The sequence below is a fragment of the Salvelinus alpinus genome, chromosome 10 (assembly GCF_045679555.1).
Source record: "Salvelinus alpinus chromosome 10, SLU_Salpinus.1, whole genome shotgun sequence".
Lineage (NCBI taxonomy): Eukaryota > Metazoa > Chordata > Actinopteri > Salmoniformes > Salmonidae > Salvelinus > Salvelinus alpinus.
In genome coordinates, this window is record NC_092095.1 from 30008128 (window position 1) to 30035214 (window position 27087).

Sequence of the window (27087 nt, forward strand, 5' to 3'; positions counted from 1 at the left end):
TATCTCGGCAGGCTTTTTATTAGAAAGACATTGTGGTTTAATTGACCCAGGTCAACCAGTCGACTGCCTTCCCCTCTCCCAGCCTGTAGTTGGCTCAATGGAAGTTCCAACTTCTAGTGAATATTTTTATTTTATTTTTTACTTTCTACCTGTGATATGCTAGATGCCTTGTGCAAGATTCACGTAAGCTGATTTGCTTGATTCTTTGTTGCTGATGTTTTCTTCTCCTCTGATTGCATAATCTTTAACACATATGTTTAACCTTATAATTATTTCTGGTACCATCCCCAGGTTCTGGAAGGCGACCCATATACTCCCCCTTCACAAAGGTGGTGACCCGTGTGACGTAAATAGTTATCACCCCATTTCCAATCTCTCTTGTCTAGCAAAAATTTCTAGAATCCTTTGTAAATACTCAATTTAGATTTTTTTTAACTACAAAATGTATTCAAAATGTACACCATTTAGGTTTCAGACCAGGTCATAGCACCATCTCTGCTACTTCTTTGGTTTTAAATTATGTTCTTAATTGTTTGGATAACAAGAAACACTGTGCAACCCTTTTTATTGACCTGTCTAAAGCATTTTACACTGTGGACACTCATTACTTATTCAGAGGCTTTCATCAATTGGTCTGGACCAGGCTGCTGTAGCTGGTTTGAAAACTGTTTAAAGGACAGAACACAGTGTGTGTTTACTGATGGTGTTAAATCAGGACATAGCAAAGGGTGTCCCACAGGGACCGATTTTTGGTCAGATTCATTTCACCATATACATTAGCAATGTTGGTTTATCTGTACAAAAATGTACTTTCACCTGTATGCAGATGACACTGTGGTATATGCTATTACCCCCACAGCGGACCAGGCTCTGTCAGAGCTTCAATCTGCAATATTCCCCTGCAGAAAGCCTTTGGTGAACTGAACATTTAAATATATGTTATTTTCCAAATCACGTAAATCATCCAAATCACTGATGATTTATGCATACGTACTTAAGATTTTGCCCTCATTGACCGTTTCCCGCTTATAAATATCTGGGCATCTGGATTGAAGAAAAATATTTTAAAAGCATGTTTCTTTAAATCCCTTTTTCTCCCCAATTTCGTGGTATCCAATTGGTAGTTACAGTCTTGTCCCATCGTTGCAACTCCCGTACAGACCCGGGAGAGGGGAAGGTCAAGAGCATTGAGTCCCCCGAAACACGACCCAGCCAAGCCGCACTGCTTCTTGACACAATGCCCACCTTACCCGGAAACCAACCGCACTAATGTGTCAGAGGAAACACCGTACACCTGGCGACCGTGTCAGTGTGCATGTACCCGACCCGCCACAGGACTCGCTAGAGCGCAAAGGGACAAGGACATCCTGGCCAAACTCTCCCCTAACCCGGACGACGCTGGGCCAATTGTGCGCCGCCCCATGGGTCTCCCAGACGCAGCCAGCTGCGACAGAGCCTGGCCTCGAACCAGAATCACTAGTGGCACAGTTAGCACTGCGATGCAGTTATTGACTATGGCGATATTGTCTATATGAATGCAGTTGCCACTGTATTGAAGCCATTGGGCACAGTTTATCATAGCACATTGCGCTTTATTATGGGCAATAGGTTCAGTACACATAGATGCATTTTGTATCAGAAAGTAGGCTGGCCCTCTTTGAAGTCTCATAGATCAATGCATTGCACTCTTTTTGTCTATAAAGTCCTCTTGCATAAACTTCCGCCATACCTTACCTTATTGTTAACTTTCAGACGTATAAGTTGCCAGACCCGGAATCAGGGATGGTTAACCCTGGAGATCCCTTCAATCTCCATCGTGTTAGGTCAATCTGCTTTTAGCTTTTTTGCGCATCTCATGTGGAATTACCTCTAAAACGCCTTATAGTTGGTGGAATTGGTGCATCTAGGGCAATTAGAGAACCTTTTACTGAAGAATGTGCTGTTTCATATGATTGTGTTTTGCTTTTCATGGTTTGTGTAATTGATGTGTATACAGTGCATTTGGAAATTATTCAGACCCCGTGACTTTTTCTTCATTTTGTTACAGCCTTATTCTAAAATTGATTCAATTGTTTTTTTCCCTCATCAATCTACATACAATACCGATAATGACAAAGCAAAAACTGTTTTTTAGATTTTTTTGCACATTTATTTAAAATAATGTGTATTTAGACCCTTTGCTATGAGATTCGAAATTGAGCTCAGGTGCATCCTGTTTCCATTCTTGAGATGCTTCTATAACTTTATTGGAGTACACCTGTGGTAAATTCAATTGATTGGACATGATTTGGAAAGGCACACAATCACCTGCCTATATAAGGTCCCACAGTTGACAGGGCTCCGAGACAGGATTGTGTCGAGGCACAGATCTGGAGAAGGGTACCAAAAAATGCTTGCAGCGTTAAAGGTTGCCAAGAACACAGTGGCCTCCATCATTCTTAAGTGGAAGAAATTTGGAACCACCAAGAATCTTCCTAGAGCTGGTAGCCCGGCCAAACTGAGCAATCAAGGAGAAGGGGCTTGGTCAGGGAGGTGCCCAATAACCCTATAGTCACTCTGACAGAGCTCCTCTGTGTGGTTGGGAGAACCTTCCAGAAGGACAACCATCTCTGCGGCACTCCAACAAATCAGGCCTTTATGGTAGAGTGGCCAGACTGAAGCCAATTCTTTAGTAAAAGGCACATGACAGCCCGCTTGGCAGCTAAATGACTCTCAGACCATGAGAAACAAGATTCTCTGGTCTGATGAAACCAAGATTGAACTCTTTGGCCTGAATGCCAAGCATCACGTCTAGAGGAAACCTGGCACCATCCCAACACGGTGGTGGCAGCATCATGCTGTGTGCATGTTTTTCAGCAGCAGGGACTGGGAGACTAGTCAGGATCAAAGGAAAGATGACAGTAGCAAAGTACAGAGAGTTCCTTGATGAAAACCTGGGGTGAAGGTGGGGGAAAGTTCACCTTCCAACAAGACAAAGACCCTAAGCTCAAGAGCCAAGACAACACGGGAGTGGCTTCGGGACAAGTTTCTGAATGTCCTTGAGCGGCCTACCAAAGCCCTTATTGATGTCACTTGTTAAATCCACTTCAATCAGTGTAGATAAAAGGAAGACAGGTTAAAGAAGGATTTTTAAGCCTTGAGACAATTTAGACATGGATTGAGTACATGTCCATTCACGTGAGGGTGAAATGGCAAGACAAAAGATTTTAGTGCCTTTGAACAGGGTATGGTAGTAGGTGCAATGGTTTGTGTCAAGAACTGAAATGCTGCTGGGTTTTTCACACTCTACAGTTTCCCATGTGTATCAATAATGGTCCACCACCCAAAGGACAGCAAGCCGACTTGACAACTGTAGAACGCATTGGAGTCAACATGAGCCAGCATCCCTGTGGAACGCTTTCGATACCCTGTAGAGCATTCCTTGATGAATTGAGGCTGTTTTGAGGGCAAAAAGGGGGGGGGGGGGTCAATATTAGAAAGGTGTTGATATGTATAGTGTAATTATTGTTAATTGATGTGTTCATGCAGGGCTCATCTGCAAAAGAGAACATGGTCTCATCATGACTCCCTGGCTAAATGAAGGTACAGAATTGTAGCTCCAATTCTAATGGTTCTTGATCTATCAAGGCACAAAGCGAGACCCAAATGCAGACACAGGAGGAAGATGGTTGGAGTCTTACAATGTTTATTAATCCAAAAGGGGTAGGCATGGTTGTGGTTGTGGACAGGCAAAAGGTAAAAACTAGTTCAGAGTCCAGGAGGTATAGAGTGACAGACAGGCTCGTGGTCAAGGCAGGCAGAATGGTCAGGCAGGTGGGTACAAAGTCCAGAGAAGGGAAGGAGTCAAAACCAGGAGGACTAAACAAAGGAGAATGCAAAAAGCAGGAGAATGGTAAAAATGCTGGTTGACTTGGAAACATACAAGACGAACTGGCACAGAGAGACAGGAAACACAGGGATAAATACACTGGGCCGAGGGTACGCTGATCTCCTGCTCTTGTTCAGGGAAGAGTGGAGGCTGATACCCCATGGAGCACTCGAAAGGGGAGAGTCCCGTGGCAGAACTGGGAAGAGTGTTCCGGGCATACTCCACCCAGACCAGTTGACGGCTCCAGGTAGTGGGGTTAGTTGAGACCAGGCACCTTAAGGTGGTCTCCAGGTCTTGGTTGGCTTTCTCCGACTGACCGTTAGTTTGGGGATGGAATCCGGATGACAGGCTGGCCGACGACCCAATAAGGGTGCAGAATGCCTTCCAGAACTGAGACGAGAACCCCAATCGGAGAACATGTCTACCGGGAGTCCATGGATCCTGAAGACATGCTGCACCATAAGCTGGACCGTCTCCTTGGCAGAAGGTAGTTTGGGGAGAGGGATGAAATGGGAGGCCTTGGAGAACCGGTCGACTACCGTTAGAATGACAGTGTTGCCATCAGACGGAGGGAGTCCAGTGACAAAGTCCAGATATATGAGATCAGGGACGATGAGGAACCGGTAGAGGCCAGAAGGAGCTTGCCGTGGAGTCTTGTTTTGAGCACACACAGTGCATGCGGTGACGAAGGCAGAGACGTCAGGGACCATTGTGGGCCACCAGAAACGTTGTCGAAGGCAGGCTAGTGTACGACGGGACCCTGGATGACAGGTCAGCCTGGAGGAATGAGCCCATTCCAGGACCCGAGACCGGACTGGGTTAGGGCCAAACAGCCGGTTAGCCAGGCCCCCTACAGGTCCTGGTTGGGAGCGTTGCACCCCGTGAACCAGGTTCTCAATACCCCGATCCACATCGGCAGCAAGGGATGAGGTAGGGGGAATGTTTCGGAGGTCGAGAGTGTGGCAGAGGAACTGTTTAGGCGGAAGAGAGCATCAGGCTTCACATTTTTCGACTCAGGACGGTAGGACATGGTAAAGTTGAATCTTGTAAACTGGAGGGCCCACCGGGCCTACCTTGAGTTGAGGCGCTTGGCTGAACGGAGATATTCCAAGTTATGGTCGGTCCAGACCAAGAACGGCTGTTCTGCTCCTTCCAGCCAGTTCCTCCACTCCTCCAACGCCATCTTCACCACCAGGAGTTCTCGGTTGCCAACATCGTAGTTCCTCTCAGCAGGATTGAGACGATGGAACAGGAAGGGACAGGGATAAAGCTTCTGGTCAGATCGCTGGGACAGGATGGCCCCCACTCCAACATCCGAAGCATCCACTTCCACCACAAATTGAAGCAAGGGGTCCGGATGGATGAGGATGGGTGCTGAGGTGAACCGATGCTTCAGATCCACAAAGCCTTTGTTGACAGCTAGAGACCATTTGAACGGTACCTTGGGGGAGGTGAGTGCCGAGAGGGAGGCCGCCAGGGTGCTGTAATACCGAATGAAACGGCGGTAGAAGTTTGCAAACCCAAGAAACCGTTGCAACTAAACCCTGGACGTTGGTTGAGGCCAATCCACCACTGCGTTCACCTTTCCAGGATCCTTCTGAACATTGCCCTCAGTAATGACATATCACAGAATGGTGATAGAAGAGCGGTGGAACTCACACTTCTCAGCTTTCACGAACAATTGGTTCACCAGGAGGCACTGAAGGACCTGTCTGACATGGGGTACATGTTCTTGGGCAGATCGGGGGGGGAAAAGGATGTTGTCCAGGTAGACGAACACAAACCGGTTTAGCATGTCCTGAAGCACATCATTGGCCAAAGCCTGGAAGACAGCGTTGGTGGCCAGTTCATACTATCAAGGCACAAGGCGAGCCCCAAATGCAGACACAGGAGGCAGATGGTTGGAGTTTTACAATGTTTATTAATCCAAAAGGGGTAGGCAAGAGAATGGTCGTGGACAGGCAAAAGGTCAAAACCAGATCAGAGTCCAGGAGGTACAGAGTGGCAGACAGGCTCATGGTCAAGGCAGGCAGAATGGTCAGGCAGGCGGGTACAAAGTCCAGAAACGGGAGGACTAGAATAAGGAAATGCAAAAATCAGGAGAATGTGAAAACCACTGGTTGACTTGGAAACATACAAGACGAACTGGCACAGAGACAGGAAACACAGGGATAAATACACTGGGGAAAATAAGTGACACCTGGAGATGGTGGAGACAATCACAAGGACAGGTGAAACAGATCAGGGCGTGACAAGATTAGTTAACATTTAGTAACCTGTTTCACTGATTCAAGGATAGATTTGTTACCGTGGCTTGCAAAAGTATTCATCCCCCTTGCCGTTTTCCCTATTTTGTTGCATTAAAATCTGTAATTTAAATGGATTTTTATTTGGATTTCATGTAATGGACATACACAAAATAGTCCAAATTGGTGAAGTCAAATTTAAAAAATATTTAAAAAAAAATGCAAAATAATAAAAAACTGAAAAGTGGTGCGTGCATATGTATTCACCCCGTTTGCTATGAAGCCCCTAAATAAGATCTGGTGCAACCAATTACCTTCAGAAGTCACATAATTAGTTAAAGAAAGTCCACCTGTGTGCATTCTAAGTGTCACATGATCTGTCACATGACCTGTTCTGAAAGGCCCCAGAGTATGCAACACCACTAAGCAAGGGGCACCACCAAGCAAGCGGCACCATGAAGACCAAGGAGCTCTCCAAACAGGTCAGGGACAAAGTTGTGGAGAAGTACAGATCAGGTTTGGTTTATAAAAAAAGATCCGAAACTTTGAACATCCCACGGAGCACCATTAAATCCATTATTAAAAAATGGAAAGAATATGGCACCACAACAAACCTGGTGGGCGGCCGTCTCTTGGACGGACCAGGTAAGGAGGGCATTAATCAGAGAGGAAACAGAGGCCAAAGATAACCCTGAAGGAGCTGCAACGCTCCACAGCGGAGATTGGAGTATCTGTTCATAGGACCACTTTAAGCCGTGCACTCCACAGAGCTAGGCTTTATGGAAGAGTGACCAGAAAAAAGCCATTGCTTAAAGAAAAAAATAAGCAAACACGTTTGGTGTTCGCCAAAAGGAATGTGGGAGAATCCCCAAACGTATGGGAGAAGGTACTCTGGCCAGAGGAAAGTAAAATTCAGCTTTTTGGCCATCAAGGAAAACGCTATGTCTGGCGCAAACCCAACACCTCTCATCACCCCGAGAACCCCATCCCCACAGTGAAGCATGGTGGTGGTAGCATCATGCTGTGGGGTAGTTTTTCATCGGCAGGGACTGGGAAACTGGTCAGAATTTAAGGAATGATGGATGGCACTAAATACAGGGAAATTGTTGAGGGAAACCTGTTTCTGTCTTCCAGAGATTTGAAACTGGGACGGAGGTTCACCTTCCAGCAGGACAATGACCTTAAGAATACTGCTAAAGCAACACTTGAGTTGTTTAACGGGAAACATTTAAGTGTCTTGGAATGGCCTAGTCAAAGCCCAGACCTCAATCCAATTGAGAATCTGTGGTATGACTTAAAGATTGCTGTACACCAGCGGAACCCATACAACTTGAAGGAGCTGGAGCAGTTTTGCCTTGAAGAATGGGCAAAAATCCCAGTGGCTAGATGTGCCAAGCTTATAGAGACATATCCAAAGAGACCTGCAGCTGCAATTGCTGAAAAAGGTGGCTCTACAAAGTATTGACTTTGGGGGGGTGAATAGTTATGCATGCTCAAGTTTTCCGTTTTTTTGTCTTATTTCTTGTTTGTTTCACAATATAAAATCATTTGCATCTTCAAAGTGGTAGGCATGTTGTGTAAATCAAATGATACAAACCCCCCCAAAAAATCAATTTTAATTCCAGGTTGTAAGGCAACAAAATAAGGAAAATGCCAAGGCGGGTGAATACTTTCGCAACCACTGTATGTAATTCCAAATCGTTTTTCTAAGGATCCTAGATCAGTTAAGAGGTAGTTAGTAACCCAAGCTCATCCGTGTTTGGATCTCTTCCTGCTTGGTGCTCCCATAGTTGAGTTGGATCATATGACATCGTTGGCCAGTCCCTTTGATCAGGACCTAGCTGTGATCTGTGATGATATAGGTCAAAGGTAATCTGTTGGTCATGTGAAGTTGTGGACAGCTCTTGTGTCAGTAGTTAACAGGTCGTGGAGTGTCCTGTAGATTTTGGAGTCATAATATGTACTCCTATCAACTAGTGAACAGCTGGCATGAGAACATATGATGGAACATATGATGGAACTAGTCACACTGTTTACTAGTTGACATGAGACCGTCTGAGCATGAGAGCATCTGAGCCTGCGTCTAACTTACAGTCTTAAGCTTACCATATGCTTCCCAGTCGAAACAGTTCATGCATATATTATTACAACATTTTGTGACGTTCTAGTTCGTTTTGCTGTTCGGAAGCGTTCGTAAGTTTTTTTTAGGCAGTTCGACCACACAACATTTTTCTGAGGTAAGCCAAAGTTTGGTAGCCAAAGGTTTTGCCCTTTCGTCTGTGATTGGTCAATAGTAGGGATTCTTCAATTTGGATTCTTCAACAGACGACTAGTTTTCATGCATGTTTTAATTTGAGAAATTCTGCACCAAACATCTTAGTTAGATATAACATTTTGCAACGAAGACCTCCTCTACAAAAACTTCTAAATTAATGACAGATTTCTTGATTTATCTTAGATTGATATAGACTATTTTAAGGAAGTGTTACTGTGTTATTGCTACGGCATTTCAAGAGGGACAAACAGTAATATTGCTGCTGTTTTCTTGTTTTTCAAGCTTTTTGGTCTTAATTTAAGGTTAGGGTAGGCATAAGGTTAGCAGTGCAGTTAAGGCTAGCATTAAGGTTCGGTTTAAAATCACATTTTAAGAAGAGAAATTGTAGAAATAGGCGGGGTTTATGACTTTGTGGCTGTAGTAACTAGTGACACCTGAGTACGAGGCACAGACGTTCAAATCAAATCCATTCAAAAGTTATTTGTTACATGCGCCGAATACAACTGGTGTAGACTTTACCGTGAAATGTTTGCTTACAAGCCCTTTCCAACGATGCAGAGTTAAAAAATAATAATACAATTAAAAATAAAATAATAACACATGAGAAATAAAATACATAAGAATGGAGCTATATATAGAGAGTACCAGTACCAGATCAATGTGCAGAGGTTCAAGGTATTTGAAGTAGATATGTACAAGAAGGAAAGGTAAAGTGACTAAGCATCAGGATAGATAATAATAAGAGTAAAATAAAGAACAGAGTATCAGCAGCAAATGATGAGTGTAAAAGTGTGTATGTGTTTGTGTGTTTGTGTGTGTGTAATGTGTATGTATGTGTGTTTGTGTTGTGTCGGTATGCTGTGTGTCATGTGTGTGTGTTTTGTGTGGGAGTGTCAATGTAGTGTGTGCGAGTAAGTGTGTATTTGGTGTTTGTATATACTGTACAAAATATGATATCTAAAACCTAAAAGGGTTCTTCAGCTGTACCCATAGGAGAACCCTTTGAAGAACCCATTTTGGTCCCTTTCCACAGAGTGTTCTACATGGCCACCCAAAATGGTTTTACCTGGAACCAAAAAGGGTTCGGCCTGGAGCCAAAAAGGGTTCCCTGATGGGGACAGCCGAAGAACTCTATTGGAACCCTTTTTTCTAAGAGTGTAGTCTAGAGACTGCTCTAGGGTTCAGTGCAAGATAGAGAGTGTCGATAATAATGCTAAGAGCAAACCAAACCTAGTATGTGGATGCCTTTTAGGGGTTTAAGCAAGCTAACTGAATGGCCCCTAACATTTTAAAAGCTACATTTAGATTTAGATGTTTATTGAGATTAAGAGCTTTTGTCCAGGAAGTAAATAAATTGAAACCGTCTGGTAAACTCAATTTCCAACCTTCCTCATGTAAGTGATGAATAGGAGTTGGAAGGATGGCTTCAAAAGAGACGAAGGGCTAGATTCAATCAGATCAAGCGTTAACCGGCGATAGCAGACACCCGCATAGCTAATGTTTTACTGGTGTCGGAGGTGTAACTGCGTAGGAGCTGTCAAATCAGTGAGTAGCTCCTCTTGATCATTGTCACGAAGACGCACTCTTGATTGTTGTCACTAAGCCAACTTGAGTTGATTGAAAATCATTAAATGAATTTATGAGGATTTCTATCAGCCTAATGGAGGTGTAGATTACATCTCACATTCCAGTGTTCAAAGGCTGCCTGGGCTTTCTTTTAATGCAACTCTGTGCAGCCAATGACAATGTCCGCTTTAGGTATAATGCCAAGAGCCGCTTGTGGATTTGACAGCTCTAACTCAGTTCCACCTCCGACACCACCAAAACAACCGCTATGCGGAGGTCGAATAAAGTGGATCTGATTGAATAAAGCCCTAACTGTCTGGTTGTGAAGTAGACAAAGTACAACGGAGACAAAAAATTGTCATAAAATATATTTATTCAACTGATAAAACTTCCACTTCCAAAAACAGCAAGACTTACTACCAGGGCGGCCCTTTAATTGTGCTTGGCATAAGGCTTTTAAACTCAATTTCATTATCAAATACAGTCATCCTTTTTTGACAGACATGATTCATAATTTCACTTGCATTCAACATTTATTTATTTTTTAATTAGCATGATTCTGTGGTCCCAAAGTTAAAGGTGACCCTTCGTCATTAGTAATCTGGCCTAAAAGGACCTGACACCCCACTAACACTACAAAGCTTATCAGTTGGCGGGTTGATTCTTCGTTGGCTGCAGTGCCCTATGGCATCGCACAAGGCGACTGTGCGTTTGAAACGTGACAACAACACAATACATAGGGGCTTGCAAACCAATGCTTAGATGGATATTCCATTACACAATTCATAATGTCTGAAAAGGGTCATGACCTAACCCTCCTGTTGTCATGTCATCAAGACAATACTACAAGTATAGAGGAGTTTTCACTTGCAAAACACAATTCAGGAATCACTTAAATATTGAAAAAATAAACCCATTAATATTACTAATAACACCAAGAGGAACAAACAAATAAAACAAATTATTGAAGACGAGGCTTTGCTATAAAAACACAGGAATGCAAAGTCATTGTCATGACAGAGCACAATAGGTAACAGTTAGTAGCTGTAACCTCCTATTAGGTGTGTGTGCATGTATGTCAATGTGTGTGTCTGTATACTGTGTATGCACTGTGGGCATGCTTAGTATGAAAATCAATGAGCAGGTCAATGTGTGTGTGTGTGTGTGTGTGTGTGTGTGTTCCAGAGGGGGATGTTCTGGTTCAATCGGGTGTGATGGAAGCGACCACTGTGTTTCATTAAGCTGCCGTGATCCCGAGGCAGGCAGTCAATCAGAGATTAAAGACAGACTGGCAGTATGTGTGTGTGTGTGTGTGGCCCTACTCACAGATGGTGAAGCAGTTTCATCCACCCCAGGCCTGCCACTGACTGCTAGTCAGGCCTGCTTGTCTTTCTCCAACTGAATCATCCATTACATGATCCCAGCTACATTTCTATAGTCTTAGCCTCTTCGCAAGCTTTGTTTGTTTGTTGACACATCCTATCTATCTATCTATGAAAAACTACAGAGCCCAGTAGCTGTCTACAACATTGGCACCGCAGGCGAAATCCCGGTAAATCTTTCACATTATAGCCACCACTGTGGAGTGCTTCTCTTGTGAAGTACATCAGGGCTTCTCTGGCTTGTTATCACTCAAGAGAGGAGAGAGGATACAAAAAAGGTCAATGCCTCAACTGTTTCCTCTTCTGGTAGGAATGGGGCGACAGGAAAGGAGGGATTTCGTTCTTCTAAAAAAAATGTAAGGGCAGACATACAGTACATGTGCTCTGAGTCTTACTGCAGGGGAGGCACGCCTGGGTGTCTCACTAAGCAGAAGGGGGGGGAGTGGGATTAGGGGCAGGGGGATTTATTTGAAGGATGCACGCACAGCGCGGCCCTTGAGGGGCTGAGGGGGACGGTAGTTGTCCACCATGCAGCAGGCGGCCTCGCCCTCTCCAGAGAAAAGCAGGCTCCGGAATTTGCCCATCTGTCAGAGGAGAAAGGAGAGAGAGGAGATAGAGTTATATGCCTTACCTCCTGTCCCTGTCACTCACCCCAATACATCTCCAGTCATACAGTTGGTAGCCTTCATTAACTAAAGCAAAGGTTGTGTGGGACTTCTCTATTTAAATGATTTTCCTAAATAGTGATTCATGGAATTAAGCTTCGTGTCTTTCTGTTGATGCTTAAGTCTGACAAAGAGATTGAGGTCACAAATGTGAAGTACAGTCAAATGACCCATCTAAGAGATTTGCCATTCATTTTGGCCAATAAATTAGTAAGAGGTCACAAGTTCATGGCTACAGCCATTGGACATACTGTAAAGTACATAGACTTGTTTCAGGGGTTGCACCATCTTATTTTTCACCCTCAGGGATTGAATAACATTTGATCACGGGAGACAAGGAAGTTCTTATTAAACGAATATCCACCCAAATAATCGAATCTTCAAGTATCTTCTAATAGTGCGTCATTAGCTACTGATAAACACTTAATACAGTGTTCCTTCTTCTGAAGTGTTTCTGTTAACATTCATGATATTTACTGTATGAATAATTTCTTTGATATCATATCTTATGTCTCTGCCTAGTACGGCACCCCCTCTAAAGCCTATGTGTACATTTCCCTGTTCACCCTTGAGACGCCCAGGCAAAGGTATAAAACAAACATTTGACTGGGCAGTGTTCATTTTCACATGGTCACAAGTGAGTCAAGCCACAAGGGCAGGGTTTAGAGAAGACGTGGGCTGCCATTTTACAGGAACTTCCAACACGACTATGCTTGTATGAAAACGTGTGGGTTGAGGTTAAAGTAGGAGCATTTTCAAGTCCACTAGAAATAAACAGACCTCCCACATAGTACTTTATTTTGTTTGGCCAACAGAACGTCCAGCTGGACAGGCACATAGGAATCTTTTCAGTTTTGGTGGAGAACCGGGAACGACCTCAATGACCTGGAATCTTGGAATGACTTGTCCCATCACTCTAAAATAGGAGAAAAGACTGCAGAAATAGCAGCCATATGCCTCTCAACTATCAAATCCTCTTATCTACAATACATTTTAGTTGTCAAGCAGACTCTTTTATCAAGGAAGAGATTAAGAAAAGAGGCTATTCCAGACTATTGGAACAAAGCCAGTATACTGTAGCTGCAGAGTGTAAATTCAATCCCTTACTACTCAATGAGGTCGTGACCTATCATACCTGGGCAGGGCTGACGCTGATTGGCTCCTTGCAGACGATCCAGGTGACACTCTCCAGCAGAGGGGGTGTGGTCAGGGAGCCATCGTAAGTCCAATAGTCTAGGGACTTGGGGAGCAGGATGGTGGGGTCAAAATTCTCGAAAGAGGTCTGCTTGCCCTGTAAACAAAGAGGGAGGCAACTACAAGTTTACATCAGCAGGTCAAGGATTGGCTCCGAGAATGACAGGTTCCATGCTAGCCGTAGCACCACTTACAATGCTTGCTCCAGATAGACTTACCTTGGCTTTAATGGCATCAAAAGCATCAAGGACCTTCTGAAGATTGGCATTTTCATTTCCAACCTAATCAGACAAATTCAACACACATAAATGGCAAATAATAATGATCATTTGACCAAAAAATTGCGCTTGAAAATATATTTATATTATCTTTAACTAATAATCTAAGTCAAAACAATTGAAGGTATACAGCAAAATGGCTGAGTCCATTGCTACACACCCGGAGGAAGACTCCTACAACAGCAAGGCCATCAGACTTGCTAGCAGCATCACCAAAGCTGGGGTACTTGGTGTTCCAGTGTACCAGGTGGAGCTAAAATAAAGAAATAGGACACAAGCAGTGAGCAACCCTAGGGAGTATTTTCTTACCACTAGGCCTTGGGTCTTTTGTACAGTGGGGTTTAGGGGTTTAGACCAATTTGGAAGTTGCATGGCTGAGGCTTTTGTGGAATTACACAATATTTATTGAAAAGCAGGGTTTAAGTCAATTCCATTTCAGCAAAGTCAATTCATGAAATAAACTGAATTGGCAGAAATTCCTCATTGAATGTCAAGCGAACATTTTCACTCCATGAAATGAAAGTTCACTGACCCTTATATGTCATTTATGGGAAAAAACTCAAAGAAACATATTGATGGCTTGCCAAATACTGTGGGTTGCACTACAAATGCATACCATTCAAACTTTGGTGTTGAAACGAAGGGATTCAAATCAAGTGTGTGACCAGTGTCAGTACCTCGGCAGCATACTTGGTCCCGGCCACGGTATGCTCAGAACCCCTGTCGTCGCTGGCGCCCCAGTGGAAGTGGAACTGCTTAAGCCTGTACTTCCCTGAAATGGGCCCCCCTGTCAGAGCTGCCAACAGAACACAGAAAACAAAGACATGAACACGTATAAGTGCAATGGGTCAACCTGTTATGTGGCCCGAGTTAGTACTACCTAACACCAGTTTAAGTCCACTTTGTATAATAGCACTACAAGACTTGCACGTACAAAACACATGAGATGTTCACATTTTGAACAGGATCATTATGCTTTCATAATAAGATTTCAAAATACACCATGTTCCTTTTTTACTGAGATAACATCGCTTTTAATCTTTGGTCCATGATGAAAATGTGTCACAAGACACAATGCGATGAGTTGTCTTGACAGGTATAATGTGAACAGACATACTGACAGACGTCTTGCCAGAACGATATTAAGAGAGCAATGCAAAAGCCGCTCTTGTGTCACTGCCACCCCTACCTCTCCCCCACACTAGCACACAGACACAGACTTCCTGTTTGATGGAAGAAGCAGACTCAGTTCCTGTTGCGTAATCCAGACCCAAAAGCAGCAAGCCCAAGGTCAGCCTAAGATACTTTCCAGGTATTGTTCCTTTGACATAGTCATCTATTTATACCAATTTAGTGGCAGCAGGTAATCCTTGACTAATTAGTCTATTCCCATCTCACGTGATGTCACAGTTGATGCTGAACGAATAGGCTATAGCCTATAGGTTCTCTTTGAAAATTATTTTGAGGACACGATTTACAATAGTTGGTTCTGCTTGATAAGAAGGTGGAGACTTTTCTGACAAGTAGCAAAGGGTGTGAGTGTGTGAGTGTATACAGGTTTCTGATGCAGGATTACATTACGAGACTGACATTGACCACACCCTGTGGGTAGATTTAGACTATAGCTATGATGGCGTAATTTCCAATGTAGGTCTACACACAGACAGGTATGACTAACAGTCATTCATTCTTTCAGGCATAAGCTTATATTTGTGTTTGAATATGAACTTGTCATTCAATTTAAATTAGCTTCCATTAAGTTAACACAATAAACATGATACATTTACCCTGTAAGCACTAAAGCGATCATAAATAGAGGATTACCAATTCAATATCAATAAACCACCTGACATATAGGCCTAATGCTGCATATAATAAGGTGCTAGGATCACATGCCATCAGGGATTACAGAGACAATAGAATCTCTTGTGTAACAAATCACAGGAATATAAAAATGAAACACCATACATTAAGATTCGGATTGAGTAGTTTCTACATTTCTCACAGAAATATTTTATAAATATGAATGTGAACCATTTTGTTATTACATTTTTGCACTGTATTAGGCAACAGCCTATTTTTATCGAATTATAATGACAGCAGAACTAGTAAAATATCATATTGTTGTACTTAGTTACTAAAAACATTACCATTCACTCCTGACACATTAATGGTTAACCAGACTCAGTCCTATTTGCATAAACTGACCTTCGCCTTTTTTGCGCTAATGACCGCGCTTCCAGTCTAAAGGTCTAACGTGCAGGGAAAGGTTTGTGAGGGGTTGCGTTACCAATTCCATTACCTACTATTGTTTTCATACCATAATGTGGGTGGTGAACGAATATAGTCTCATCCAGCTATATTCCATGCCCATAATATTTGTTACTTTGTAAATGTATAAATGTATGAATTATTAATATTAAAGAAGTGCACAAAGTATCCACAACTCTAAGGTACCATTTCGAGACACCTGTCATGACGCATGCTTAAAGATTGACACTAACTTGAGTTGTCGTTGTCGTCGGTGTAGGTCACTTGAAAGGAATGTCCGTTGTTGAGAATGTCAATGGAGGTGGAAGGGTCGTACTTCAAAGTGAGCGCCTTCAAGGCTGCGTCGAAGGCAGCCTCCCCAGGTACGATGTCAATGGGAGACTGGCGGGGTCCGTTGGCAATTGGGAAGCCTTCACACCATTTGTCGGGTCCTAGAATGACAGTGGGGACATTGCAGTTGAAGACAATATTTCAGTATCTGTCAAAAATGTAGCCTACGTAAATGATTGCTTTCCATTGACATTGAGAATATTTTTGATAAACTTGCAGCTTGCTGTAACCGAGTGAGATTGTTATGACGCACGGTAGCCTAATAGCAATGTCAAAGAGGGATGCATTAAAATACATGTAGACAATGATTCATCAACGCATGACCGTTGTCTTTTCATTCATTCATCCGACAGTATATGCTGTACTACAAGTCCCTTTTTATGTCATGATAAGTGCTAAGAACAGAGCACAAGCGCCTCACCATTGTCCGGTGCGTATCCCCATGCATGAGACATTGTTACTATTTGGGTATTTCTGGGTATCTATTGCTGTAAATCTCCCAAATTTGCGTCGCTCCCGAGTGGAAACAGGCAGTGTCCTCCACTTGACAACTGTCAGAGTTTATATAGGCTCCCTGTGGATTGCGTGTAGGAGCGGGAGGAGTTAGATGCGCAATCGATGAGCCCAGATTTTCTCTCTCTCTCTCTCTCTCTCTCTCGCGCTCTCTCTCTCTCGCTCTCTCGCTCTGTGTGTGCGTGCGTGCGTGCGCGCGGCACCACAGATCCAGTGAGTAGTCGCCTCGCTATGCGCTCCTTCATCCAAATATTTTGCCACTGGAAGGAGCGACACAAGCTGTATGGATATTCCCGAGCAGTACCATGTGCAATAACTCTTTGATGTTGCGCCTTCCACTTCCTAAACTCGAACGCTACAATTGCATTTTGAGTACACACACTCAGGGGGAGAGAGAGAACTCAAGAGTCCCTTTCTTCCCTTCCCTTTTAATAATGAACATGGCCATAATTGTAAAAATAAAAAATATAAAACAATATTGAGCGTTTAGGCTATGTGGTATTCACGGACTTTAGGACGAATTATTTATTGCATAGAGCAGATGGAATCATTGTGTATTATTGTCTTAGGTGGATGTTTTTAATTTACACCTAGCCCCATGGCTACGGTAGTATATAATTAATTGTATTAGTCTATTGATCCCGTTTAGGCCTAGGTTATGACATTTTGCCTAGACTGAGAACAGTTAAGTATCTGTATGTCTCTCTGTCTGTCTGTATGTATCCTAGTTTTTCTTTAATATTATAGACAGATTAACATATTTTCTAATATGCTGATAATGCAAAAACCCACCCCCACAATGGCGTTGCTTAAAACCCCTTTATAAAAGTGAAAGGCTTTACACTGGGCATACATATGTTGAGTCAATGTTGTTTCCACGTTATTTCGTTGACCAATGTGGAATATACTTTGAATTGACGTCTGTGCCCAGTGGGTTAACTCCGCCACTGGGAATACAAATCATTAAGGCCACCTGCTCTTTCCATTACATAGACTGACCAGGTGAATCCAGGTGAAAGGTATGATCCCTTATTGATGTCACTTGTTAAATCCATTCATCTGTGTAGATGAAGGGGAGGAGACAGGTTAAAGAAGGTGTTGCTAATGTTTGCTTTTCTCAGAGTACGTTTACCGACTCTTTTGAAAGTGTATCAGCGGCGATACGTTGCTGCCATCTGGCGGTCATAACGAGAAAGCAACTGTTTTTGTAGCTGCTGCTGCCAGTAAACTGTCTGTCTTGTTAGCCGAAAACCGAAGGGAATGAGAACGGTAAAATAATGATTTGATAATGTCCTCAGATAAAATACATGTATTGCATAAAGGCTGTAGAATAACAACATGAGGCAAAGCAAATGGAGCATAACATTTCTGCATAACACCGATCAGAGGGTAGTGCGTACGACCCAGTACATCACTGGGGCCAAGCTTCCTTGCCTGCAGACATTACTAGTGCCTCCTGTACCGAGTCAATGTGTGGGGGTACAGGTTAGTCGACGTAATTTGTACATGTAAATAGCGGTAACTATGCATAGACAATAAACAGCGAGTAGCAGCAGTGTAAAAACAAATAGGGAGGGGGGATGAATGTAAATAGTATGGGTGGCCATTTTATTAATTGTTCAGCAGTTTTATGGCTTGGGGGTAGCTGTTAAAGAGTCCTTTGGTCCTAGACTCCTGTACCGCTTGCCGTGCAGTAGCAGAGAGAACAGTCTATGACTTGGGACAGACACAAATAAAACATGCTTTCTGCTACTAAGATCAGTGAAATGTAAGCTAAACTGACAACGGAGTGAAGAGCAGAAATCTCAACTAGCAAGCAAGTCACAGCAATGAAGAATTGAATGTGTGCGCGTTCACGCGAAGGGGTGGGTGGGACGATTCTGGCAGGGAGTCCTGTTCCCCCTGTATATAGCCTCATTGTTGTTATTTTATTGTGTTAGGTTTTATTATTTTACTTTAGTTTATTTGGTAAATATTTTCTTATATCTTTCTTGAACTGCATTGTTGGTTAAGGGCTTGTAAGTAAGCATTTCACGGTAAGGTGACCTGTTCTATTCAGACATGTGACCAATAAAGTTCTATTTTAATAGATTTTATTTTGTACTCCTTTAACCCAGCGCGGATTCAGCACGGATATTGTAGAAATCGAGCGCACCATGAGGGAGTTTCAATCTGTTGTCTTCGGGAGCACTGATTGGTTCAGATTTTAGTCGCATCTAAATTGCGTCAAGCTCCGTTGCTTCAACACGTTTAACATTTGCCGATAGTCGTCCACTTGTTGAGGTTTGTATATTTTGTTATTATTCTTCGAGTTTATCTAGTTATGTGGATTCACATATTGTACGCACTTGATGTTACTGTATTTTCTTATATATTGTGTCAACATAAACTAATAAACTGTATGATCACAACGGGTCGGTCTGAGCAAGCTTAGCCACCTCTACTTAGCTACCTTGCTAACAGCATACGTTTGTTCTCATAGGTAATCATGGCGAAGAATAAACAAAAAGGCAAAAAGCAGCAGAATGTTTTCCGAGTGGCCAACAAACAGACAAAACAAAAGAATAAGGCAAAACCTGTCACTTCAACTCTCAAACACGTAAGTGGAAAATGCTAGCTAGCTACCATCTTAGTTAGCCAACCATTTAGCTAATAGGCATCACACAGTAGGGTGTCCAATCAAAAACGTATCTTTTGAACAATGACTAAACCAATGGTCCAAACCTCATGTCTCTATCATAATCCGTTAAAGTTATTGGAGTTTTACCGTTGTAGGATGGCCAAAATTAGGGTGACTAAATCAATGGAGGCCAAAGGATAAAAAGTGGTCAGCAGGAAAGTTGCATCATGTCAACGAGGCTGGATTCTGTGCAAGAATTAAAGCTGCAATATTTATATTTTTGTCTGACCTGACCACGTTCATTGACAGATCTATATGTATCTATACTCACATGTATTTCTAATTGAAGTCAAGTGTAAAGCGGTAGATCTGTTGTATGTTACTATTTCTATGCTTCCCATGCTTAAATTTAGTTTTTGCCTATTTTACTTTCAGTGTTGTACGCCAGTTTCAAACAGATGAAAATACAATATTTTTGGTTATGGAAAATATATTTCACAGTGGTTTAGATGGTACAATGACATTTGTTTTGTCACGAACAGAAATTAGGTGAACTATTTAGAATTTTAGCAACCAGGAAATGGCGGAGCGATTTCTGCATAGTGCATCTTTAAGGCTACTGGCGACCTAACGCTTCCAGGCTCACTTTGCATTTGAACTTTTTATCGTTCTTCTCGAATCCGAAGGACATAAAACAGAGGTAAGATGGATATCGATTTTGAGACATGACATGTAGTATTTTAGTGTGCTTTTCATATTAATTTTAAATGTCTTTTTCCTAGATCTCACAAAAACAAGTTATATCTGTGAAATGTCAACGGAGCACTGAGCGTATACCTAATTTATTTTGAAAGTCTTTAACATTCATATCAGCTCTTTTCATGCAAATGTAGCTTTTTGCGACCAGCGGAAACAACTTTGAAGATGACAACGACAAAATGTAAAATCCTAAGAAGTTGTTACGAGAAACCTGCACCACTATGTCAACAAAGTTTGGTGCTTATTATCGGATATATTACCGTACAATTTCAATAAATTGCTGACTCAAATAGCCACTTGTCCCTTTTTAATACCTGGACAACGGCACGCATTGCACAACATCGGGTATAAATGAATTGTTTACGAGGTTACCATGAATTGTTTATGACAGGGCTGTCACTCATTTTATGGAGGGCTAGTGTCTGCGTCTTATTTTTTCAATTAAGACCTAGACAACCAGGTGAGGGAGTTCTTTACTAATTAGTGACCTTAATTCATCAATCAAGTACAAGTGAGGAGCAAAATGTTGTTTACGAGGTTTGATTTGTTACATTAAATAATTCAGTAATGAATCCAAAAAATATGCCGGTTTTATCGCCAGTAAGAAGCTGCTGACAGCTGAGAACTGCTAGCTAACTGGCAAGCAGGAAAACAGTCAACAACTTCAGGACAGATCCCTATAAATTGGCAGATTGCCATCTAGTGGAGAAAGTAAAAACTGCAAAAATTGTTTTAACAGGCATACTAAGACAAAAGAAATGTGACAGTGTGTAAATGCCAACACAATAGTTCAGGAAATGAAGAAATTGATTAAAATACTGGAAGTGAATGGTGGAATTAAACAATTTAACTATGCAAATTAGCAAAAGATGTGTGCCCTAGAAAAATAGACGCCTTGCTCATATAGAATGCTGTCTCTAGAGCCGTGTTCACATTGGCTCTTTGAAGTGTCTCAAATTCTATTTATTTGCATATCTGATTTGACTGTTAATTTTCCTGGAGTCTGAACAGCCACAAAGCACATGGAATCGGATATGATGGCCCCGGAAGAGATGCCTGCCGTTCTACGCGCTCCTAACCAATTGTGCTATCGTGTTTTGTTTTTTTTTCTGCGTTATTTGTAACTTATTTTGTACATAATGTTTCTGCCACTGTCTCTTATGACCGAAAAGAGCTTCTGGATATCAGCACAGTGATTACTCACCTCGTACTGGACGAAGATTTTCTTTCTTTAACTTCTTATGGCTACAATCCCGTTAACGGGGTGATATGACAACAGTCAGTGAAAGTGCAGGGCGCCAAATTCAAACAACAGAAATCTCATAATTAAAATTCCTCAAATATACATGTATCTTATACCATTTTAAAGGTAATCTTTTTGTTAATCCCACCAAAGTGTCTGATTTCAAATAGGCCTTACAGCGAAAGCACCACAAACAATTCTGTTAGGTCACCGCAAAATCACAGAAAAACAGTCATTTTTCCAGCGAAAGACAGGAGTCACAAAAAGCAGAAATAGAGATAAAATGAATCACTAACCTTTGATGATCTTCATCAGATGACACTCATAGGACTTAATGTTACACAATACATGTATGTTTTGTTCGATAAAGTTCATATTTATATCCAAAAATCTCAGTTTACATTGGCGCGTTATGGTCAGAAATGCATTGTCTCAAACAAACATCCGGTGAAAGTGCAGAGAGCCACATCAAATTACAGAAATACTCATCATGAACATTGATAAACGATACAAGTGTTATTCATGGAAATAAAGATAAACTTCTCCTTAATGCAACCGCTGTGTCAGATTTCAAAAACGCTTTACGGCGAAAGCACACTTTGCGATTATGTTAGGTCTGCACCTAGCCACAGAAACCCATACAGCCATTTTCCAGCCAAGGAGAATGTCACAAAAGTCAGAAATAGCATTCAAATTAATCACTTACCTTAAAATTCAGAATGCTGCCCCCTACCCTAGTGAAGTTAATTATGTATTTAATTAATTAATTAATATATATATATTTTTTTACACTTCAGTTTATTTTAGTAAATACTTAACCAACAATGCAGTTAAGAAAAAAAGTGTTAAGGGCTTGTAAGTAAGCATTTCACTGTAAGGTCTACACTTGTATTTGGTGCATGTGACAAATCAAATTTTATTATTAGCCACGTGGTTTAAAGTCAGATACAAATCTTATTCCTGGCCATGTGACTTGTCTGAACGGTCCAATCTGATGGTTTTTAGACTGTTATTCGGCATATCTTGTTGGTTGCCAGCTACAGTTAACTAGCTTGTTAATTGTTTACAAACAAGTTAGTGAATGTGCTAGAACTAAACAGCTAGCTAGTTGACTGCTGTGGCTAGCCAAAAATGACTTGTTTTGAAAGTTGGATCATCTTATCCTTTTGAGGCTTAGCTTGCGACCTAACTTTTGAGTGATAGAAAGCACAAGCACAACCACCAATCAGCCTACACCATTGCACACACACCTGTTACTATGACGACTAGCATGGCCTTGTCAGCAAATTACTGCTGTCTGAACACACACACACCTGATTTGGTCACTTTTTTTTTTTTTACTGAGTTGAGCATTAAGGCCGACAGTGTGAACAAGGCTTAATAAGTGGCTGTTGTGATTTAAGCAAATAAACGCCCAGGCTATTAATTGAGGTTTTTTGGTAGGTTCGGAAATTAGAGTTTTGGGATATAGTGTTAATGCTACAGTATGTTACGTTTGGTATGGTTACATAACATAGAAGGACACACAGTGCATTCGATATGCATTCAGACCCCTTGACTTTTTCCACAATTTGTTACGTTACAGCCTTATTCTAAAATTGATTAAATTGTTTTTTCTTTCTCATCAATCTATACACAATACCCCATAATGACAAAGTGAAAACTGTTTTTTAGAATTTTTTGCAAATGTATTAAATGAAAGAACCTGGAAATATCACATTTACATAAGACCCTTTGTTGAAGCACCTTGGGTAGCGATTACAGCCTCAAGTCTTGGGTATGACGGTACAAGCTTGGCACACCTGTATTTGGGGAGTTTCTCCCATTCTTCTCTGCAGATCCTCTCAAGCTCTGTCAGGTAGGATGGGGAGCGTCGCTGCATGGCTATTTTCAGGTCTCTCTAGAGATGTTCGATAAGGTTGAAGTCCGGGGTCTGGCTGGACCAATCAAGGACATTCAAAGACCTGTCCCAAAGCCACTCTTGCGTTGTCTTGGCTGTGTGCTTAGGGTCGTTGTCCTGTTGGAAGGTGAACCTTTGCCCCACTCCGAGGTCCTGAGTGCTCTGGATCAGGTTTTCATCAAGGATCTCTCTGTACTTTGCTCCGTTCATTTTCCCCTCGATCCGGACTAGTCTCTAGGTCCCTGCTGCTAAAAAACATCCCCACAGCATGATTCTGCCACTGCCATGCTTCACTGTAGGGGTGGTGCCAGGTTTTCCCCAGCTGTGACGCTTGGCTTTCAGGCCAAGGAGTTCAATCTTGGTTTCATAAGACCAGGGAATCTTGTTTTCTCATGGTCTGAGAGTCCTTTAGGTACCTTTTGGCAAGCACCATGTGGGCTGTCATGTGCCTTTTTACTAAAGAATTGGCTTCCTTCTGGCCACAACCATAAAGACCTGATTTGTTGGAGTGCTGCAGAGATGGTTGTCCTTCTGGAAGGTTCTCCCATCTCCACAGAGGAACTCTAAAGCTCTGTCAGAGTGACCATCGGGTTCTTGGTCACCTCCCTGACCAATGCCCTTCTCCCCCGATTGCTGAGTTTGGCCAGGCGGCCAGCTATAGGAAGAGTCTTGGTGGTTCCAAACTTCTTCCGTTTAAGAATGATGGAGGCCACTTTGTTCTTGGGGACCTTCAATGCTGCAGACATTTTTTGGTACCCTTCCCCAGAGCTGTGCCTCGACACAATCTTGTCTCGTAGCTTTACGGACCATTCCTTCGACTTCATGGCATGGTTTTTGCTCTGACATGCACTGTCAACTGTGGGACCTCTATATAGACAGGTGTGTGTGCCTTTCCAAATCATGTCTAATCAATTGAATTTACCACGGGTGGAATCCAATCAAGTTGTAGAAAAATCTCAAGGATGATCAATGGAAACAGAATGCAAGGGGTCTGAATACTTATGGAAAGAAATACCTTATTTGCGAAAGTTTCTAAACATGTCAAAATCTGTTTCCGTTTGTCATTATAGGTAGATTGTGTAGATTGAGGACATGAAATTTTTTTTTTTTTTTTTTTTTTAATCCATTTTAGAATAAGGTTGTAATGTAACAAAGTGGAAAATTAGAAGGGGTCTGGACACTTTCCGAATGCACTGTAAGGCAAAAACGAAAGGAGAGTGGTTGGTATATAACACAAATGTCTAGCAACCCAAAGGTTGCGTGTTCAGTCTCATCACGGACAACTTTTAGAATTTTAGCTAATTAGCAACTTTGCAACTACTTAGCCTGTTAGCTTACCCTTTCCCTTCCCTTAACCCTAACATTAACCATTTACCCTTAATGCCTAACCTTAACCCCCTAACCTTATAGCTAGCTAATGTTAGTATTAGCCACCTAGCTAAAGTTAGCTGCAACAAATTGGTATTTGTAACATATCACACATTTTACTAATTCGTAACATATTGTACAAATTGCAATTCTTAACATATCATACAAAATGGATGATGGACATCCACAAATTAATACATATGAAACATATCATACTAAATGTAGTGTCTCAGATTTACGTACAGAATAATACAAAATACTCTTATGTTGGGGGATCAACTAGCTACAACAATGTTTTTCAGGTTCCCTCATTTTTGGTATAAGCATTTGTTGATGGTGTTTCTCTAATTAATCCCATTGGAGTCATAGCCTAGTTACATTTTGACTGAATGCATTGAAAGAGTTTGCCCACAATGACATAAAGTGTTCTTACCTTGTAAGTATTCAGCTGGCCACTGTCTCAAAATGCTAACTTTTTACTTGGCAAACTTTACTTGGTGGTACTTCCAAACTTTACTCGATTTGAAATGCTCTGCTGTCGTGTTTTCTGTGGCTAGTTGCCTGTTAAACCCTGACACTCAGCAAATGCTCTGTGGAAAAAAATGACTGCAACAGGTCGGTGTCATCTCACCATAAGACTGTTGTCCCTGAAGGTTAACTTATCCGTCTTGTATGTGTATTGTGCAAGGGTAGTATTTGACACAGTTGCTGACAACTGTTTTTTTCCCTTTGTACACAGATCAATAAAGTGAAGAATGAGAAGGTGGAGAACCTGAATAAAATATTTACAGAGGTCCAACAGGATGTCAGAAATGTATCGAAATGCACTGCTCCGGTGCCCAGAAAGCCAACACCGGTAAGGTTAAACTGAGAATCAATGGATTACCCGACAGAGTTGAGTGTGCTGAGTATCCTCCATCTGATGGTTGTTTGATTGTTTTCCTTTATCTTTTCTCAAGTCGTTTTGTTTTTGTTTTTATGTCAGGTTGTCCGTGAAGCCCCGAAAGAGTCTGCGAATGTGGACGGCGCTGCCCAGCTGTTCTCTCAGCTATAGTGCGGAATGGCTGCATGAAATGAAATCTAGTTACAATTCGAACATTCCACACTGCCCCATTCACATAAGGGGCATCATCTCCAATTTGTGTAGAATGTAATATGACTAATATCATATGATGACAATATGTAAATATGGTGATATTAAAAAAAAAAATGTGTGCAGATATTCGAAGAATGTAAAGGATGAATTTGTGAGAGGTTGACACATGCTGTAAAATGATAGATTCCCTGTTGGATACATCTGTCGAATATAATGATCAACAACCTTAAGGTGTCCGTTGCATGTATCAATGCTGATATTGATCTCTTCACAAGACTATGCTGCCAATGCTGAATGTCAGGGTCTTAGTAGCACACACTATTTAGTTTTTGAAGGTAGTTTTTATTGGATTTTCACTCTTGATGAGATATTGTACTAATTATTAATTTGTTCTTGGATAATCTACTGAATGATGCATGGGTCTATCAGTAAATCACTCGTTCTCCTTTTTAAATATCTTTGGGAGAACTACATCTCGGCGCAGCTTGCTGGCAGTGGCTGGTTTTAAGTATGCTGGGCACATTCAGCGGTAGCCAGTTGGTGGTGCTTTACTGATGTGCTCCTGATTGCCTGTCTCTCTGTGGACAGCCACCTGTGTAAGCATGGGGCTGTCACAAGACATACGTGTGCCTGGGAAATGCTGCAACCGAGATTACATTTGCATTTTACAGCTTGTAACATGCTTCTTTCTGTAAGCTGTTTTTCTGGAGGTGGTTATTGGTGAAATGATATGTGATGGCAGATGTTTGATATATTTTAAATCCTCTGTTTCCAATCTCATTAGTCTTTTCAAGGCTTTAATTGTAAAAGTTGCACCACTTAGAACTTAGGTGCTAAGCAGAATATTCCTGAAATATCTCCCCCCCACCCCAAAAAAACTGACTGGTATGAGGTGAGTGGAACAGTGATATATGTTCAGGGCTTAGCTAAAACACTTTTCTGAACCTTTAAATGAAGCGAAGGTGCCAGGACATTACATTTTCAGTGTAGGCCTATATACATGCATTTGTGAGAGTGAAGCTGTTGTATTTAATACGGCAGAGGAAATGGTTCTCTTGGCTCTGAATGATTGGACACAGTGGGGTTAGTGTGACAGCTGCTACAGTGGAGAGGTTTCAGACTGGCCTTGGGGCCAGGTACATCCCATTGAGATTCCAGATGGAACAGCTAGAGACAGCGGGGTGGCACCATAATACCCTGGGGAAAGAGAATACATATCACACATGCATTTATATAGGACTGAAAAGCACGATCACACACACTTACGTTGACTTATGCAGTAGAAACCCTCCATCCAGCCACACTACAAAGCACAGTGGGAGTTTTATCTACACCCTACTAGGGTGAGAAAATCTCATGAGCGAAAGGGTTGTGCGGTAGCACAGGACATTGTGCCTGGCCTGTCAATTCAGTTTCCACAGTAGGTGGCATCATTTCAACCATGACTTGCTCTTCAAAAGGGGTCCTCGTGACAGGTCCATAAAGCGGCAGAGAATTTTCTAAGAAAAAAAAC

At 41.9% G+C, this 27087-nt stretch overlaps 2 protein-coding genes across 2 annotated transcripts; one reads left to right on the forward strand and one right to left on the reverse strand.

The window, feature by feature from the left end:
- Window positions 1-1320: 1320 nt before the first annotated feature.
- On the forward strand, window positions 1321-25800 carry LOC139533025 (ribosomal biogenesis factor-like). Its single transcript, XM_071331182.1, has 5 exons — window positions 1321-1459; window positions 18706-18871; window positions 19071-19187; window positions 25218-25334; window positions 25464-25800. The coding sequence occupies exons 3-5, from the start codon at window positions 19077-19079 to the stop codon at window positions 25530-25532; spliced, it is 297 nt and encodes a 98-aa protein (XP_071187283.1). The 5' UTR covers window positions 1321-1459; window positions 18706-18871; window positions 19071-19076; the 3' UTR covers window positions 25533-25800.
- LOC139533024 (carbonic anhydrase 1-like) lies at window positions 10309-16653 on the reverse strand. The gene is made up of 7 exons (XM_071331181.1): window positions 16497-16653; window positions 15979-16176; window positions 14152-14270; window positions 13635-13727; window positions 13415-13477; window positions 13138-13293; window positions 10309-11921 (listed from the first exon to the last, which is right to left on the reverse strand). The coding sequence occupies exons 1-7, from the start codon at window positions 16528-16530 to the stop codon at window positions 11802-11804; spliced, it is 783 nt and encodes a 260-aa protein (XP_071187282.1). The 5' UTR covers window positions 16531-16653; the 3' UTR covers window positions 10309-11801.
- Window positions 25801-27087: the final 1287 nt, after the last annotated feature.

Bases quoted from the DNA above. Each gene is read 5' to 3' on its own strand.
- LOC139533025 (XM_071331182.1), top strand. From the start codon at position 19,077: ATGGCGAAGAATAAACAAAAAGGCAAAAAGCAGCAGAATGTTTTCCGA. The intron at 19,188-25,217 runs GTAAGTGGAAAA...CTTTGTACACAG, and splicing joins TCACTTCAACTCTCAAACAC to ATCAATAAAGTGAAGAATGA. The intron at 25,335-25,463 runs GTAAGGTTAAAC...TTTTTATGTCAG, and splicing joins TGCCCAGAAAGCCAACACCG to GTTGTCCGTGAAGCCCCGAA.
- LOC139533024 (XM_071331181.1), bottom strand. From the start codon at position 16,530: ATGTCTCATGCATGGGGATACGCACCGGACAATG. The intron at 13,294-13,414 runs GTAAGTCTATCT...CTTTGTTTACAG, and splicing joins TTGATGCCATTAAAGCCAAG to GGCAAGCAGACCTCTTTCGA. The intron at 11,922-13,137 runs GTATGATAGGTC...CTCCTCTGACAG, and splicing joins TCAGCGTCAGCCCTGCCCAG to ATGGGCAAATTCCGGAGCCT.